This window comes from Stegastes partitus, unplaced genomic scaffold (assembly GCF_000690725.1).
Source record: "Stegastes partitus isolate 25-593 unplaced genomic scaffold, Stegastes_partitus-1.0.2 Scaffold307, whole genome shotgun sequence".
Classification (NCBI taxonomy): Eukaryota; Metazoa; Chordata; class Actinopteri; family Pomacentridae; genus Stegastes; species Stegastes partitus.
In genome coordinates this window covers 282,446-296,304 of record NW_007578038.1, presented here as the reverse complement: position 1 = coordinate 296,304, position 13,859 = coordinate 282,446, and the positions used below count along the sequence as shown (strand labels likewise).

The following is a 13,859-nucleotide window of genomic DNA, read 5'->3' as shown; positions in this document are numbered from 1 at the left end:
TATTGTGTCCTCAGATGCTGGGAGTGCATGGAGACTCTTGTGTTCTCTCTTGCAGCCAACAACACAACATCTCACGTGCTTGTGTTAGCAGAAGCAGCCACGGAAAGTAAATATAAACCTGGATGGCTCATCTGGACGCACACGCAAAGTTTGATTAGTTAAGCTATTAGTTAGTTAGGCGTTAGGTAGCAGGTGGGTCAAGTTCTTACTGGCTTGTAAAACAGGGAGGCCATCTAGTTGTCGAGATGTTAAAGAACGCCAGAAGTAACCATCTCCATATCTTAGCAGCTTTTATACGACACCTCCAAGTTTATAACAACCACAGAACACAATACAAACCTTTTACAAACGAGGGTACAGCCTTGTGACGTTGGTGTAGACTTTTAATCTTGTTGCAATTTTCCAAAAGAAATCTAATTAAAAGACTAAATCTAATAATAATAATACATTGGTTTATCTAACAATAATTTATCTCTCAGCCTCAAGTGCTGTTCTGAATATACAAATGTTTAAAAACTGATCTTTAATACTTTCTTTTTTTTAATGATGAGGTGACTTTTTTTTTTATAAAATGTGACTCAAAAAGGAGAAAATATAGCAATTTTTTCCAGTTAATATCTACAGCAGCAGCAGGACAGTGTATACAGGATCAGTTAAACAGGGTTACATTCATATTAAATTAAAAAAAAACTGTCGCCCAGTGCAACCGCGTGGCTTATTCAGGAGGTTGTAATAGTTGCTGGATAATAATTGAGCTTGATGGCACTGAGGAATAAGATATTTCAGGATATGGCTGGAAAGCCAATACTTGTTAGCAGGATAAATCGGTGTAAGCGTCGCATTTTCCTAATGAAACTTCATTCTCCCTTAGAGCTCAGGGTTTTGCGATAACCAGGAGGGCTGGTACGGAACGCGATTAAACAGAAACTTGATTTGACATGAGAGTAAATGAAAGCCTTCCGTTTGGATTCTATTATGTTCTTAGTGCAGGAGGAAGGGAGGGGAGGAAATACAGTTACTCCCTGCGATGAAACCAACTTTGCCTCAGCTGTAACCAAGTTTCTCCAGCTAGGATATTTTTTTGGCCTAATTGCTGCCGGTGGCTAAATCCTATCCATTTGCATCGATCTCCTTTGAAGAGAGATGCAGATGAGGTTAACGAGTGCGCTAATTATGCTCGCTCGGAGTGGGGAGCCTGCTGCAACTGCAACTTCTGTGTGTGAGTGAGTGAGTGTGTGCTTATGGATATTTGAGGCTTGTGCACGCACCAGTGTTTGTTTCTTTCACAAAACCGCTGCAGACGAACCTGACGTTAAGTAGAGGCTGAGTTAATATCACTGAACGGCTTAATAGCTGCATTGTTTAGGATCAGAACCTGGAATACCATCAGCCAGGCGGGGAGTCGGAAACTATTTTTCGCGGCAAACATCCACAGAACAATATTTTTTGTTGACACGAGGATGGATTGTGTGTGTTTGTGTGTACCTGAGGCTGTTTTGGTCCAGGGGTATATGTGTGTGTCACTCTGCCAGCCAGTGTAATGGCAATGACTGGTGCTGTCTCCCCCAGCACACAATAGCCCGGACAACCAGACAAAATGTCACACGACAGGCCTGTCTCTTCTATCTCTCTTAGCCTCCCTTCCTCGCTCTCTCTCTCTCCTCTCTCTTCATTCTTTCCTCTTTGCTGAAAGGGATGAAATGACATGGACGAGTGACAGAGCCGGAGCATGAAAAGCTGTGACACCGGGGCACAATACGCACATTCGCGACTAAACATCTCGGAGACATGAAAGCGCCCTTAACAGATAGATAATTGGCCGTGGTTGCGGCTTCTCAAAGCGAAGACAGTGAAGGGCTGTAACCATCAAAACGCATCAAGGTTAATGGAGAATTTCAGAAACGTTGGGTTCTTTTGGAAATCTCCGTATCAGGGAGTGGGGGGGAGGAAGTACGCCACTCTGCAGGCGAAGCTTTCGGCACCAAAAAATAAAAAATAAAAAGGATCTTCGCTTGCAGGGGTAGCCGTCCTGTTTTTGATTTTTTTTTTTTTTCCTGTTGAATTTTCACTTTGAGACAAGAGGAACTCATGTGACAGTGGAGGAAACGGGTGACACTCCTGACATTTCAAACGAGAGAGAGCATCACTCAGAGTTACTTCTTGAAATAATGACGTCTTTGGGGTACTTCCACCTGCAGAAGTAGAACGAAAGCAGAAATCTTTATTTTCGTGTTGACGAGACAGACCGCTTCCACTTTATTGGGATTAAATTCTTCAGAGAGCAAAGATGCATTACCGGCAGATATATCTCGCTAACAAGAATACAAAATTGGATTTTCAAAAAACAACCCACGGCAGTATATTACAGTGAAAGGAAAGTGAGAGTCCAGGTGTTTTTTTTTAAATGTGGAAATGGATGACAACAGTTCTAGTTTTCTTTCTGGATGACAGAATACTTCTTTTTCATTGTCACACATTGCTATTGTCATGCTACTCCAAGAAAAAAAAGAAAAAAGGTTGGACTAAGATGATATAAAGTGTAAACGCTGCTTTGTGGAGTAAAGCAAATAATGTTCTGCTTCACTGTTCTTGTTGTTGCGGGAGCTGGATGTTTCCTCGGACAGGAGCTCCATCACAACAAGACAGGCCAGGGGCGAACAATCTAAGGAGATCAGACACATACATGCACACACTTCTGCTCGAACACGGCGAGGATTGGCGACGACTAAAGCAAGTCACCGGAGAGCAGAGGAGAGGACAGGCAGGCGGGCCGGCTGAAGTGAGATGGATGTTGGCTCTCGGAGGAACCTCACAGCACAGAGCTGCTGGGACTTGGAGATAATTTGCTGCTTGTCTGCGAAAACAAGATGTAAAGCCGTACTTTATTGTTGTCCTTGCCGTCCCTTCTACCACGGGCCGGGATGAAAATGACCCGCGTGTACATGTGTGTGTGATTGGATTGCGTGCGAAGTAAAGCAAACATCCCCTCCCTGCAAACATACATGCTGCAAATCACGCCGCAAGGAAGTCGAAACCGGCATATATGATGGATCGCAGGGGCCTGTGTGCTAACACAGCGCCACAGCGGCTACAGGTTCAGTTCACAGTTGATGGTGACAGCTTTTGACTCATAAGGCTTATTTTTAATTAGCTACATGGTCATTAAAATGTGTTAATTGTATGCATTGTGTTAACGCTGTGTCAAAGTCAGCTAAGGACGAGGCTCGACGGAAACTGTGGTTTAGCGACTCCAGTAATGCAGTGTGACCCCGTGTAATTTCAAAATGATAATTGGAAGAAGTCCCCCTGCCCCCTCCGTGCACACACACACACACACACACACGCACACACACTTCAGCTATCTACAAACTTTGGCAGATGAGAAAGCAATACAGCTCCCCCTTTTGGCAGGCTCTCTACAGGGGATTAGTGTGTTTCCCCCCATCAAAGGGTTACATCAGAATTAGTCCACAACACCTTCACCAGGCAGGAAAAACACATCACGGGTAATTCTCTAAAGCGCAGAAAATTCGCCGGTGTTTCCTAATTTGCAGCGACGGATAAATTGCAAAGCGGTGCACAGGAATGCGCCCGCCGCACCGCTGGGTTGATATCGTTCAGTGCAATGTGGCAGTTTGGTGATTCTGAAAAAGAGGCAGCATAAAGCCCTCTCTAAAGCTAAGCAACCTCTCTCTAGAGAAAATTAATTATTCATACGAATGCATCACAATACTATAACTCAGCCCTGCCTTGAATAATGCATTTTAAACGGGAAGTTTTCAACAAAGCAAGATGTCAGGCATAAGAATGTTGATTTTTTTTTGCCATTTGCAGAATGAAGGTCAATGTGCACCATGTCTTGCTACAACAGCACCAGATTTAACAAAAAAAATAAGTGCTTTACCCTTCAATGTGTTCTGCAATCCAACATAAAAGCTGTGAAAGTCAGAAGTGACCAGCAACAGGAGCATGAAATCCCTACATTCACATACATAGCCTCAAATGCGAAACCTAAAGGCATAACAATGACTGCTCAAGTGTCATGTCAGTGTCAGATCTGCTTGGTGGAGTTCTGAAATTTGCCCCGTGGGGCTGAAACTGTAGCACGACAGTCGCCATTTTGGTTCAAGTCTCCCAAACGGATGTGCCCGGAAGCTCGGAGCCCTGGAATGAACGCGGATGCATCCGCCAGCGCTGCGGCTTTCAAGAGCTCACAAGAGTGTCGTAATTAGGAAAACGAAAGGAGCTCTCATAAATGGAGGCAAAAAGGTAGACTTTTGTCGGAGCTCAAATTAATACGACGTGAAGTGTCATATTAGTCTAAGTTATTGTTTTAGATTATTTGTACGTATTTTAGCATTTTTTTTCTGTTTTAGCCTTCATGTTGTTTCGAGATAATATTTTAGCTAATCTGGCATTCAAACCCACCTCAGGGCTTATGTCATAGTTTAGCTACACAAGAGTATAAATGCTGCTTCATTTTGTTACCGTCTCCTGCAGCCTCCTGCGCCAGAAATCCATATCTCATAACAAGAGAGTTCAGAGGAACGACGCTATGACAGGACAGTGAAGGCAACACCACGGTCATTCGTCTTCCGCTTGTTGGATAAACGCAGCTACAAAAACATGAGCGCGTCTGTTGTGGTCCGAAGGTTAGCGGCTCTGTCCGGGGCCTCTGCGGTGGCAGCTGGGGCGTACGGAGCTCACGGTAGGGAGTTAACGTTAGCTTATTCTCTGCAGCTTTCTAATTCGGCGAAATAGTAAACGGAGTCAGGAAGAACTGTCATGCTAGCGCTTACCTTCTCCAGACTCCATACGAAAATACGGCAAGTGAAAGTTTGTTTCCTTGCGACGCGGTTACAAAAACGGAAATGACGAAGAGATCAGCTGTTGCTAATCTTTTGCAGGCTAATCCTTAATTCGGCATCCAAAGGAGCAACCAGGCAGCACGTTATTTTAGTGAAATAGTCAATTTCGTAATGAAGGTGACCCGCCTCCTTGGGGTGTCATGGTGGTTCAAGGGGGGGACTGGGAAACGTGCAGACAGCAAGAGTTAGGATCTTGAAACTTTATTTCACCCTGATAAGCGCACAGTTTTTAATTTTTTTTGTTTCTGTGCTTCTACATTAATATGACAGTGAGTACAGTCAAGCCAGACCAGTACTTTTACATCTGTGTGCTTTTTAATTAGTCTTATCTATGATGATTTATTGCTATAATCATGTGCAAATGTGTGCTTTGGATATTAATTCTTTCATATATGATGGGCCTTGTGACAAAAACACTTGAGAATCACTGAGATAGATTGAGATTGGTATATCTTAGAACCTTTTCAGACTCATTTTAACTTCTAACTAGTTTATTTACTAGTATTTAGTGTGACAGATCATTTTAATAGTCCTGAAGAAGAGATGCATGTAGTGATGAGTGGAATGACTTTAACCATAAACAGTAATAAGACAACACTCCAAATATATAACACATTTTCCAGCTGTCTTTCTGATTAAAACGACACAAACCCTGTTCACGTCATGGCTAATGGCAGCTCATCCAACAAGGATGTAGCTCTTCCTCCCTCTCCTCTGGCCTTGTCTGTGCCTCGTAGTTTTCATCCTTGTTTCTTTTTGAAAAACTTTCTTATTGTCCACGGCCTTCAAGTCTTGCTTGTGTGAAATTGCCAGCAAGCTGCTGTCAAAAACCAACAATGACGAGCTCACACAAAATGTGAGAGTGTTAAGTTGGAACACAGAGGAATCAAAACATAGACTACATGCGGGTTTGATTAGTAATATTGTCTTATTTCGAAGGGCTTTAAAGCACCATCACAATGATGGATGAATCGATGCAGGGCTGTTTGTAAAATTTCAGATGCCAGTGCCCAGTACAACACCGGCCTTAATCACCACTGGGCTCGAGAAACAACCACAAGACCACTATCTGCTGATGTAAGATGATGCCTAGTCGGGCCAAAATAAGACAGTTAGAAAATTACAAATGCTGCAATCTAACATATATGTTACGTACAGAAAATATTCTCCAACATTTAGCCTCATGCAGAGTTTGTAGATCCTCAATATTAGCAGGTGCAGGGCTTGGTAAGTTCTTGAAAGTATCATTTTGAATGTACATGTAGACTCCGTTTTCCGTCTTGCTTGAGAACTAGTTTCATATATGTGCAGTAGGTTTGTGTTTTTGCTGCTTGACCCCCACTGTAGATTGGTGGCCACATGGACACAGATTTAGGGACTTATAGACTTGGGCTGATGACAAAATTTACATCAAGTGGATTCAGAAGGTGCAACACTCACCTTTATGTGATAATGTTTACTTTAACTGGAGATAATCCTGCGTTACAGAAGTCCAGATGGGGAAGAAATAATAAGCACAGACCACCTCGTGTAGATCATCTGAAGATATCCATCCATTATCTATACACCGCTAAATCCTCACTAGGGTCGTGGAGGGGCTGGAGTCTACGTCTGAAGATATGAATTGTTGAAATTAACTAATGGTGAAATAATCAGGGCTGAATAAGGGCTGCATCAGTCTATAGCCATAATCTGACTGAACCACTTTGCTGGTGTCCATGAGCACTGACGAAAGTAAAAGAACGCAAAGCCCACATGACTTCAGAGGATTTGCCATCCTTAAAGAAATAGTTACTAAAATGGCATGTGCGGGACTCATGGGAGGTCATTAAACTCACCATCACCGTGTGTCATGTTCACATCATATGTTACATTTAATTTCACATACTGCACTACTTCACGTTTCTGTTCCATATTTGTCATTTCAGGCTTCAAAAACAGCGACCCCGACGACTACCAGAGAGTGGTACGTAAATAGAACTGTTAATGAATTCTGTTCGAGTTGTTTTTTTTTATGCTGTCTGCAAACTCGTCGCCCATCTGTATCATGAGATGTCTGCAGTGGAGAGCGTCAAGTAGATATAAAGGCATTCAGACTCGCCGCACACCATCTAACTCCCAAACCGTTTGCATTAAATGTGTAGATAGCTATAAAATGACTGCTTCAATCCCACAAAGAAACAGATTGTATTCTCAAGAACTATACATCCCGACAACTTTGCAGGGTACATTTGAAGAAGAACCTACAGAGGTATATTTACATGGCAAGTAAAAGAAAACAGATCTAGATTCAAAAAAACACTTTATACTTCATGGTAACATGATAAGTATGGGTTTTAACAGTAGTTTAAGTAGTTCTCTTGTGTGTTTGACAGATGACAGCTTATGACGTGTCACAGAGTCAAGAGCCAGACGATAAATAGGAGAAATAACTGCCATCAGCGAGAAATTGTGCTACATCTCAGTCTCGTAGAGATCGCTATCACGTCTCAGGATGTAACAGAACTACTATTGGCTGTGTAGTATTGGAGTATTGATAGTAGCTCATGGCTGCTACAGTCATGTCTGGCTGGTCGAACATAAATCAACACTGTGTTTTATGTTGCCACATGAGCGAGAGAGAGCTGAGTAATTTAGAAATTTGCAAACATAAAAGGAGCTACAGTCTGCGTTCCTGTCAAGCTGAATCTCAGACTGATCTGGAGCCATAATTTTTTTACTGGTGCCAGTACTAGAAGCCACTGCTTCTAATGGCGAATAGTGGAAATGTGGCTCGCCGAAGGAACCGAAACGACTGTCTTAAACATCTCATCCAGAACTGAGTCAGATATTTGGGAACATAATCCTTCTAAAATGAGCACCACACATCTGTTTTTTCATCCCAGATGTAGCCGTGAAGTTCCTGCTCTTAACCTGCACAAGCTGCACAACGCAACCCTAGTTAGGAAAAGTGTCGACTGGATTTCCTGACAGGCTGCACCAGCACAATGAATCAGCAACCAACTCGTTACCTTCCATTTCTGTCAGAAACGACTACTTGCATGACATAATGTGACCTATTATGATTGAAAAGCAGCTTTAAGAGCGCTCAAAAGGTCGACTTTCTGATCGGAATTCCTGCTTTCATGTCTCATAAAACATATGAAATCAAGCATCAAGTTTTTGAACAATCACTGCAAGAAACAATAAGTACAAATGTAAAAAAAATAAACCTGCAAGTTGGTTTTGAAGCAGTGATTTTCTAGTAATTTATCTATTCATTGCGGATGTCATGGAGGTACATTTAAGTCTCCCCCTATATGTAGGGTTTTTCTAATTTCTTGTATGATCCTGGAAGCTGCTGAAGGTTTGGCACCCAAGTCTTGCACATAAATGCGAGTTAGACGGTGTGCAGGAGTCTGTTTACAACTTTTGATGCGTCTCCAAAAACAGCTTCTGCCTGAGTGAACTCGCTGCTGATCATGATCTTGATTTACAGCCGCTGTGCTTATTTACTTACAGCGAGGTACAAAAAAAATAAAAAATAAAAAGTTGCTTGTGAGATCATTTTTCTCGCTTGTTGAATTGTTGATCTGGAAACTTCTTGGCGTCAAAAACGTAGGAAAAGGTTTCAGCGTAAGATCTGAGACCATCTTTTGTGTGATTAGAGCTGCCCTAATTGATGAAAATGGCGTAATAGGTGTCTGATAGTAGCCCCTCTACATTAATGGCTCATTACATATCCTCTTATAATCCATTTACACTCTATAATAGCAGCCCCTTTTCAGTCCATTCCAGAAAATGTTTGATTGACTGAACTGAAGACTGATTGGAGAGGGCTGGATTCTTCTAAAAAGCTCTGCCTTTGTGTATGTGCCTTTCCAGCTATTTGAAACTGCCAACAAGTACCATTTTTACCACAGCCTGGCCCTGCTGGGAGCTGCCCACTCTGGCAAACCTGCTGTGGTGAGTATGGACGCCTAATACCATCTCTCAGGGCTGCATGCACTCAAGTATGCCTTAAAACGGAACCAGTGTGTCAGTGTCACTCCGGTCTTTTCTGTCCGTCTTCACTCGGGGGATCAGTATTCCTTCGGGGCCGCAATTACAGAAGATGTTGTTTTGAACGAACCGTGGCTTATAAATAGCAACTTTAAAACGATTTTGTGCGACTATGGAAAGACGTTATGGGAAATATTGCAGAAGAATGAGCTCATTAGCATCTGTAGCCAGTCTGTGGAGTTTATTTGAAGCCTAACAATGAAAGTGGCGGTTTTAGTTCAAATAAGTGTCTGTTTAATCGCTACTGTTTGTCAAATGAGGCACCATTAATGAGATTATATCAAACATGTTTAGTGTGAAAAACTGTGATGACGTTCCCGCACGAAACCACAAGTAGTGCACAGTAGATGTAGGGTTATGGTGCCAATTGGTTCCCAAAATTTAAAAACTCAGTTTCCAAAGGGATGAATAAAAATGTTTAATTTCAGTTCTACTTATCAGGTCCTAAACAAACTTCACATACGCTAGTTTCTAATTTTGAGTCTACTGCCAACCTAACTTTTAAGGCCAATTCGTGCTTTGTCCGTGTCCACAAAGGTACCCATCAAAATGTGCAAGAGTTTGTGCGTGTAGCTCAAAATTGGTGACCACATACCGTGATTTCCAGACTATTGAGCGCACCTGAATATAAGCCGCACCCACTAACTTTAAAAAGAAAACAAATTTTGTACATATATCGGCCGCTCTTGTCTATAAGCTGCAGGTGTCCACGTTGTAACAGGAGATGTTTCCACAGAAAGATTTGTGAAACTTTTAGTTAAGTACGGACTGGTTAAATACACAAATATGTACCGTAAATGCTTTTTTCCAAACAGTGCCTGTAACACGGCTGGTTAAGAAAATAAAAACCACAGTAGCCTACCAGGAAAAGTCATTGATCGCTATCTTCATCTTCCTCCTGCGCACTAAAACCACTAAAGTTCTTCAGTGTCGGAATTGAACAGCCTCAGAATTCCTTCGTCACACACTTCCTCAGTCTCTCTTTCGTTGTCACTCTCAATGTCACTTTGGTCTTGAGGCAAACTCGTAAAAATCCATAAACTAGCCGCATCATTGTTTAAGCTGCAGTGTTCAAAGCGTGTGAAAAAAGTAGCGGCTGAATTTACGGTAGACTGTCTGCATTCTGACTTTGCATGTGCCACGAAAACAAGCAGTGCTTAAAATGAATGTTTGGTATAAGGAGAGACTGTACAAGGAGATTCTAAGTCATCTACAACTTTATAATTCAGCACTAATGCCAGACTTTGGAGGTGCAGCGATGGAGCCCAAACACAGTAGGGACGTTCTAAAGTCTCCAGAAATCCTGTGCTTTAGAATTAGTCGCTGACACAGTGCTGAAGCTCAATCTGCTGCTATGGTCTGTAAAAACCGCCCCGTGTGTTTTCCTGTGTTCACTGTGACGAGCACAGTCTGGTGGGGCCCTGTTGTCGTATGAACAAAGTGTATGCGTCCACTTATCAGCCTGACCATATGGAGGTGGGAGATCATGAATCGGCCCTCAGTCACATGAGCTAAAGGCCTTTGTGTCTTCTAATGCATGTGTCTGAATGAATATTCTTATTTAATCTACTCTGCTTGTAACAATAAATTTAACAAGGATGAGTTTGGGCTCTATTGTAACCATAAAGCAGCCAAGACAAACCAGAAAACAAACCACTGTCACCTGGGTTACCATTACTTTATCTAGTTCTAGTAAAGAATACAGTAGGACGCTGTCGTAAAATGACACAAACAGGGACTCTTAATTTCTCTTCTTTGGCAGCAAACGCAGCGCTAACAAACACATCTTCCAGACTGTCACTTTAAACTGTTTGTCATAAACTCCAACTCCTCCAGGAGACATGCAATTTGAACGTTCTCTGTTTAGGATTAAGCCGTCACTTCTTCATTTTTTAGTTCCAGCAGCCCCGTATTAGCGCACTCCCCCGTGTCTGATAATGTTATTATAGGCTGGCCAGTAATGGGAGAAAATTGGATATGCGCAAAGATTGTGGAGTAGATTAATTTGGAATTTGTTAAGGAGGAAAATCAATGCCCAAATAGGATTGCAAATTGGAGTAAGCCTGATATTTATTATACTAATTGATGAATATGACCTGTTGCAGTTGCAAGCAGAGAGATCACAAAGATCTTTTTTTTTTTTTTAAACTGCAAAAACAGAAATGAATGGAAGTGCTGGTGGATGGTTAAATCGCCCAAGTGGCAGCAGTTTGAGTTTAACCAAATCTGCTGAAAATGTACTGGCAATTTCAGAATCACTTCTCACATGGACGTTTTCTAAACAGTGTTTTAAATAACATCCAATTTGAAATAATTTTCAAAAAATCCTTGGGAAAACGGTGAGAGGCGCCATTGAAGGGGTACTTCAGCTTATCTGACAGCACCGCGGAGGCACGTCGGACTGAAAAGGTTGCTCCAATCTGAATGAAATATTGCGCATTGTCAGAGTTTGAAATGACGTTTTGAAACCAAAGCGGAGGCAAACATTTGGCCTTGACTGCTTGGAATGTTTGGACGGGCTTATTCACCATCCACAACTCACTTTTTCTGCAGCGTTACGTGAGTGGATGCGTAGTGTCACTTTACATCCACAGTATGTTTTGATGGAAGGAAGACCGGAGCAACTTTCTAAGCATGTTTTGTACAACGTGAACGCCATCGTGACAGTTTATTATTACCCTCACTCATTAAAAATGCTGCTTCTTGACAGGCCGGCACCATCCTGATCGCGGGCATGGGGATGTTCTGTGGCTCTTTGTACCACCAGGCTCTGACGGGGGACCCCGGCCTCCGCAAAGTGGCTCCCATGGGGGGCGTCGCTATGATCGTCGGCTGGCTGGCCATGATTCTCTGAACTGTGACAGCTCACATCTTCTCCACGGGGCTCGCTACGTGACACTAAACTGTCAGACTGCTAATGGATGAACTGGAGAGCTTGTAAGAGTTTTGGCTGAGGGGCAGCGCTGAGTTATAATGTCACCCATCCAACCGCCGCCTGCATCGGGTTGTGGGTGTCACCAGGAGATAAGGTCACAACAGGATTATCACTTTTCTACCATTGCTGTCTGTTTCTGACTGGTGCCCTTTGACTAATAAGTTAAACTGGAGAAGAAGGTGAATGCAGCGTTGATTGCTTTAAGAAGTTGTTGTGTTATTTTTAGTGGCATGTCGCGCTGGGAAATAAAATCACTAATAAGCTAATAGAAAGCACCAGTGTAGTAATCAAGTACAGACTCATCAGCATTTCATTTTTACTGTGTTTTCCTCTCCTGCACTAAATACAGTTCTTACATTTCTGTATATTTACACTGCGCAGGTGACCAAATACAGTAAAGATAAAAAAAAATAAATGTGAAGGATTGAAATTGAAATAAATATTTTTATTAAGCCAACTTTGTGCAGCTGTTCATTGTCCCCAGAGGATGAATCTTCGTCATGTTTGCTGTCAGCTCTCCTTTAGCCAGAGTTTTTTGGCTTTTGGATGAGTTGCCTTTACAATTTAGCACCGATATTCAGGGTCCCTAGATGATAAATCCAATATTGATCCCTTGTATTTTCTGTTAGCGCCACAGCCTTTTAAATTTTTACTTTCATTTATGGATACCTTCAAAACCTTGTTTCGCAGTTCTTTTCAAACCACTTCCTGGTCTAGTGTATGGACACGTATTCATAGGTGGAAGTAATGATGTGCAACTCTTCGTATTTGTAATTTCTCCTCTTCCTTAATTAAGCTGTTTACTGCGTAATCTGCTTTGTTGCTTTTATACGAAGTATACTGCAGCAGGCGCAGGTTTGGTTACATCCAAACGAAGCAAGAAAGACCTGGAAAAATAAAATCAGCTCCTGCTAAAACTAAACCAGAAGTTCAGAAAGTACTGATTATTTCAGCAAGTTTCAAAGGTTCAAAAGCATTTTTTAGTAGCTTTTAACACAATTCCTACGTTATCTGTATGTAGGTTAAGAAATAGTGTCACTAATCCCCTTAATTTGATCCATACAAGATTTCTCATTCATCAGAGAACTGTGTTTTGTTGAAAGTTTAAAAAAAAATCTTTATCGAGCTCCTGCTTTAAATGAATGCCTGATATTGATAATGCAATAAATTAAAAAGCAACCAAGTCAACTTTAAATACTTTGCACTCTTACTCGAGTATTATTATCACCAATAGGTTTACTTTTAGTTGAATAATATTTTCGTAATGCTTCTGCTTTTAAAAAATATGTGTTTGGGCTCACGAAAAAAACAGAACGACATTTTGAACAGGGTGCATCAATCTTTTTGAGTTCAAATTGTGTCCAACCAAAAAACTGAGTTATTCCTCTCCAATCACAGGTATAGTTACTCACCTAGTAACTGCCTAAACACAAGTTGATCATTCATAAAAAAAAATTATTTTCTGCATCATTAAAACAAAATTTGTAGGTGTTAGGTACTTAACATAATTATGAACACATGTTTTTAAGTTTGCAAGCTTAAAAATGAAGTTAACCCTGTTAAATATTCAGGCTGGAAGAAAAAATAAGTTTCCAAGCCCATTTCATAAAGTTACCTTAACTTAAACTTTATTTTAAGCTAACTACTGTAGAAATGTACATTTAAACTACACACAATATTTGGTTGATGCACTTACCAACAGTGTTATATCAGTGCAACCCATCAAAACAAAGTTTGCAACTTAAAAGATTTAGCTAAATCAGTAAATCACCTTTTACTTTTTAGAGTGCAGGTTTTTTAGTACCCTCTCCAGCCCTGCATGTGGATCAATGCATCCTCCACGGACTTACAGCTGTTATAATCCTCAAAAGCCAACTGATCACAATTGACTTCCACCAGTGCTACTTGAACTGGCATCCTCTCTGAGTGCTTTTCAGCAAAAAGGTGGATAAATCCATAGGATTCGCCACCTATGGCAGCTGAAAGAAATCGTGTCTCTTGCAGCGCCGAATGTC

The 13,859-nt window shown here is 41.5% G+C and overlaps 1 protein-coding gene across 1 annotated transcript; it reads left to right on the top strand.

Moving 5' to 3' along the window:
* Window positions 1-4,575: 4,575 nt before the first annotated feature.
* Window positions 4,576-12,301, top strand: LOC103358391 (transmembrane protein 256). Its single transcript, XM_008283338.1, has 4 exons — window positions 4,576-4,708; window positions 6,797-6,834; window positions 8,733-8,813; window positions 11,620-12,301. The coding sequence occupies exons 1-4, from the start codon at window positions 4,627-4,629 to the stop codon at window positions 11,761-11,763; spliced, it is 345 nt and encodes a 114-aa protein (XP_008281560.1). The 5' UTR covers window positions 4,576-4,626; the 3' UTR covers window positions 11,764-12,301.
* Window positions 12,302-13,859: the final 1,558 nt, after the last annotated feature.

Coding starts and splice junctions, on each gene's coding strand:
- LOC103358391 (XM_008283338.1), top strand. CDS start 4,627: ATGAGCGCGTCTGTTGTGGTCCGAAGGTTAGCGGCTCTGTCCGGGGCC. Junction 6,835..8,732: donor CCGACGACTACCAGAGAGTG/GTACGTAAATAG, acceptor GTGCCTTTCCAG/CTATTTGAAACTGCCAACAA. Junction 8,814..11,619: donor ACTCTGGCAAACCTGCTGTG/GTGAGTATGGAC, acceptor GCTTCTTGACAG/GCCGGCACCATCCTGATCGC.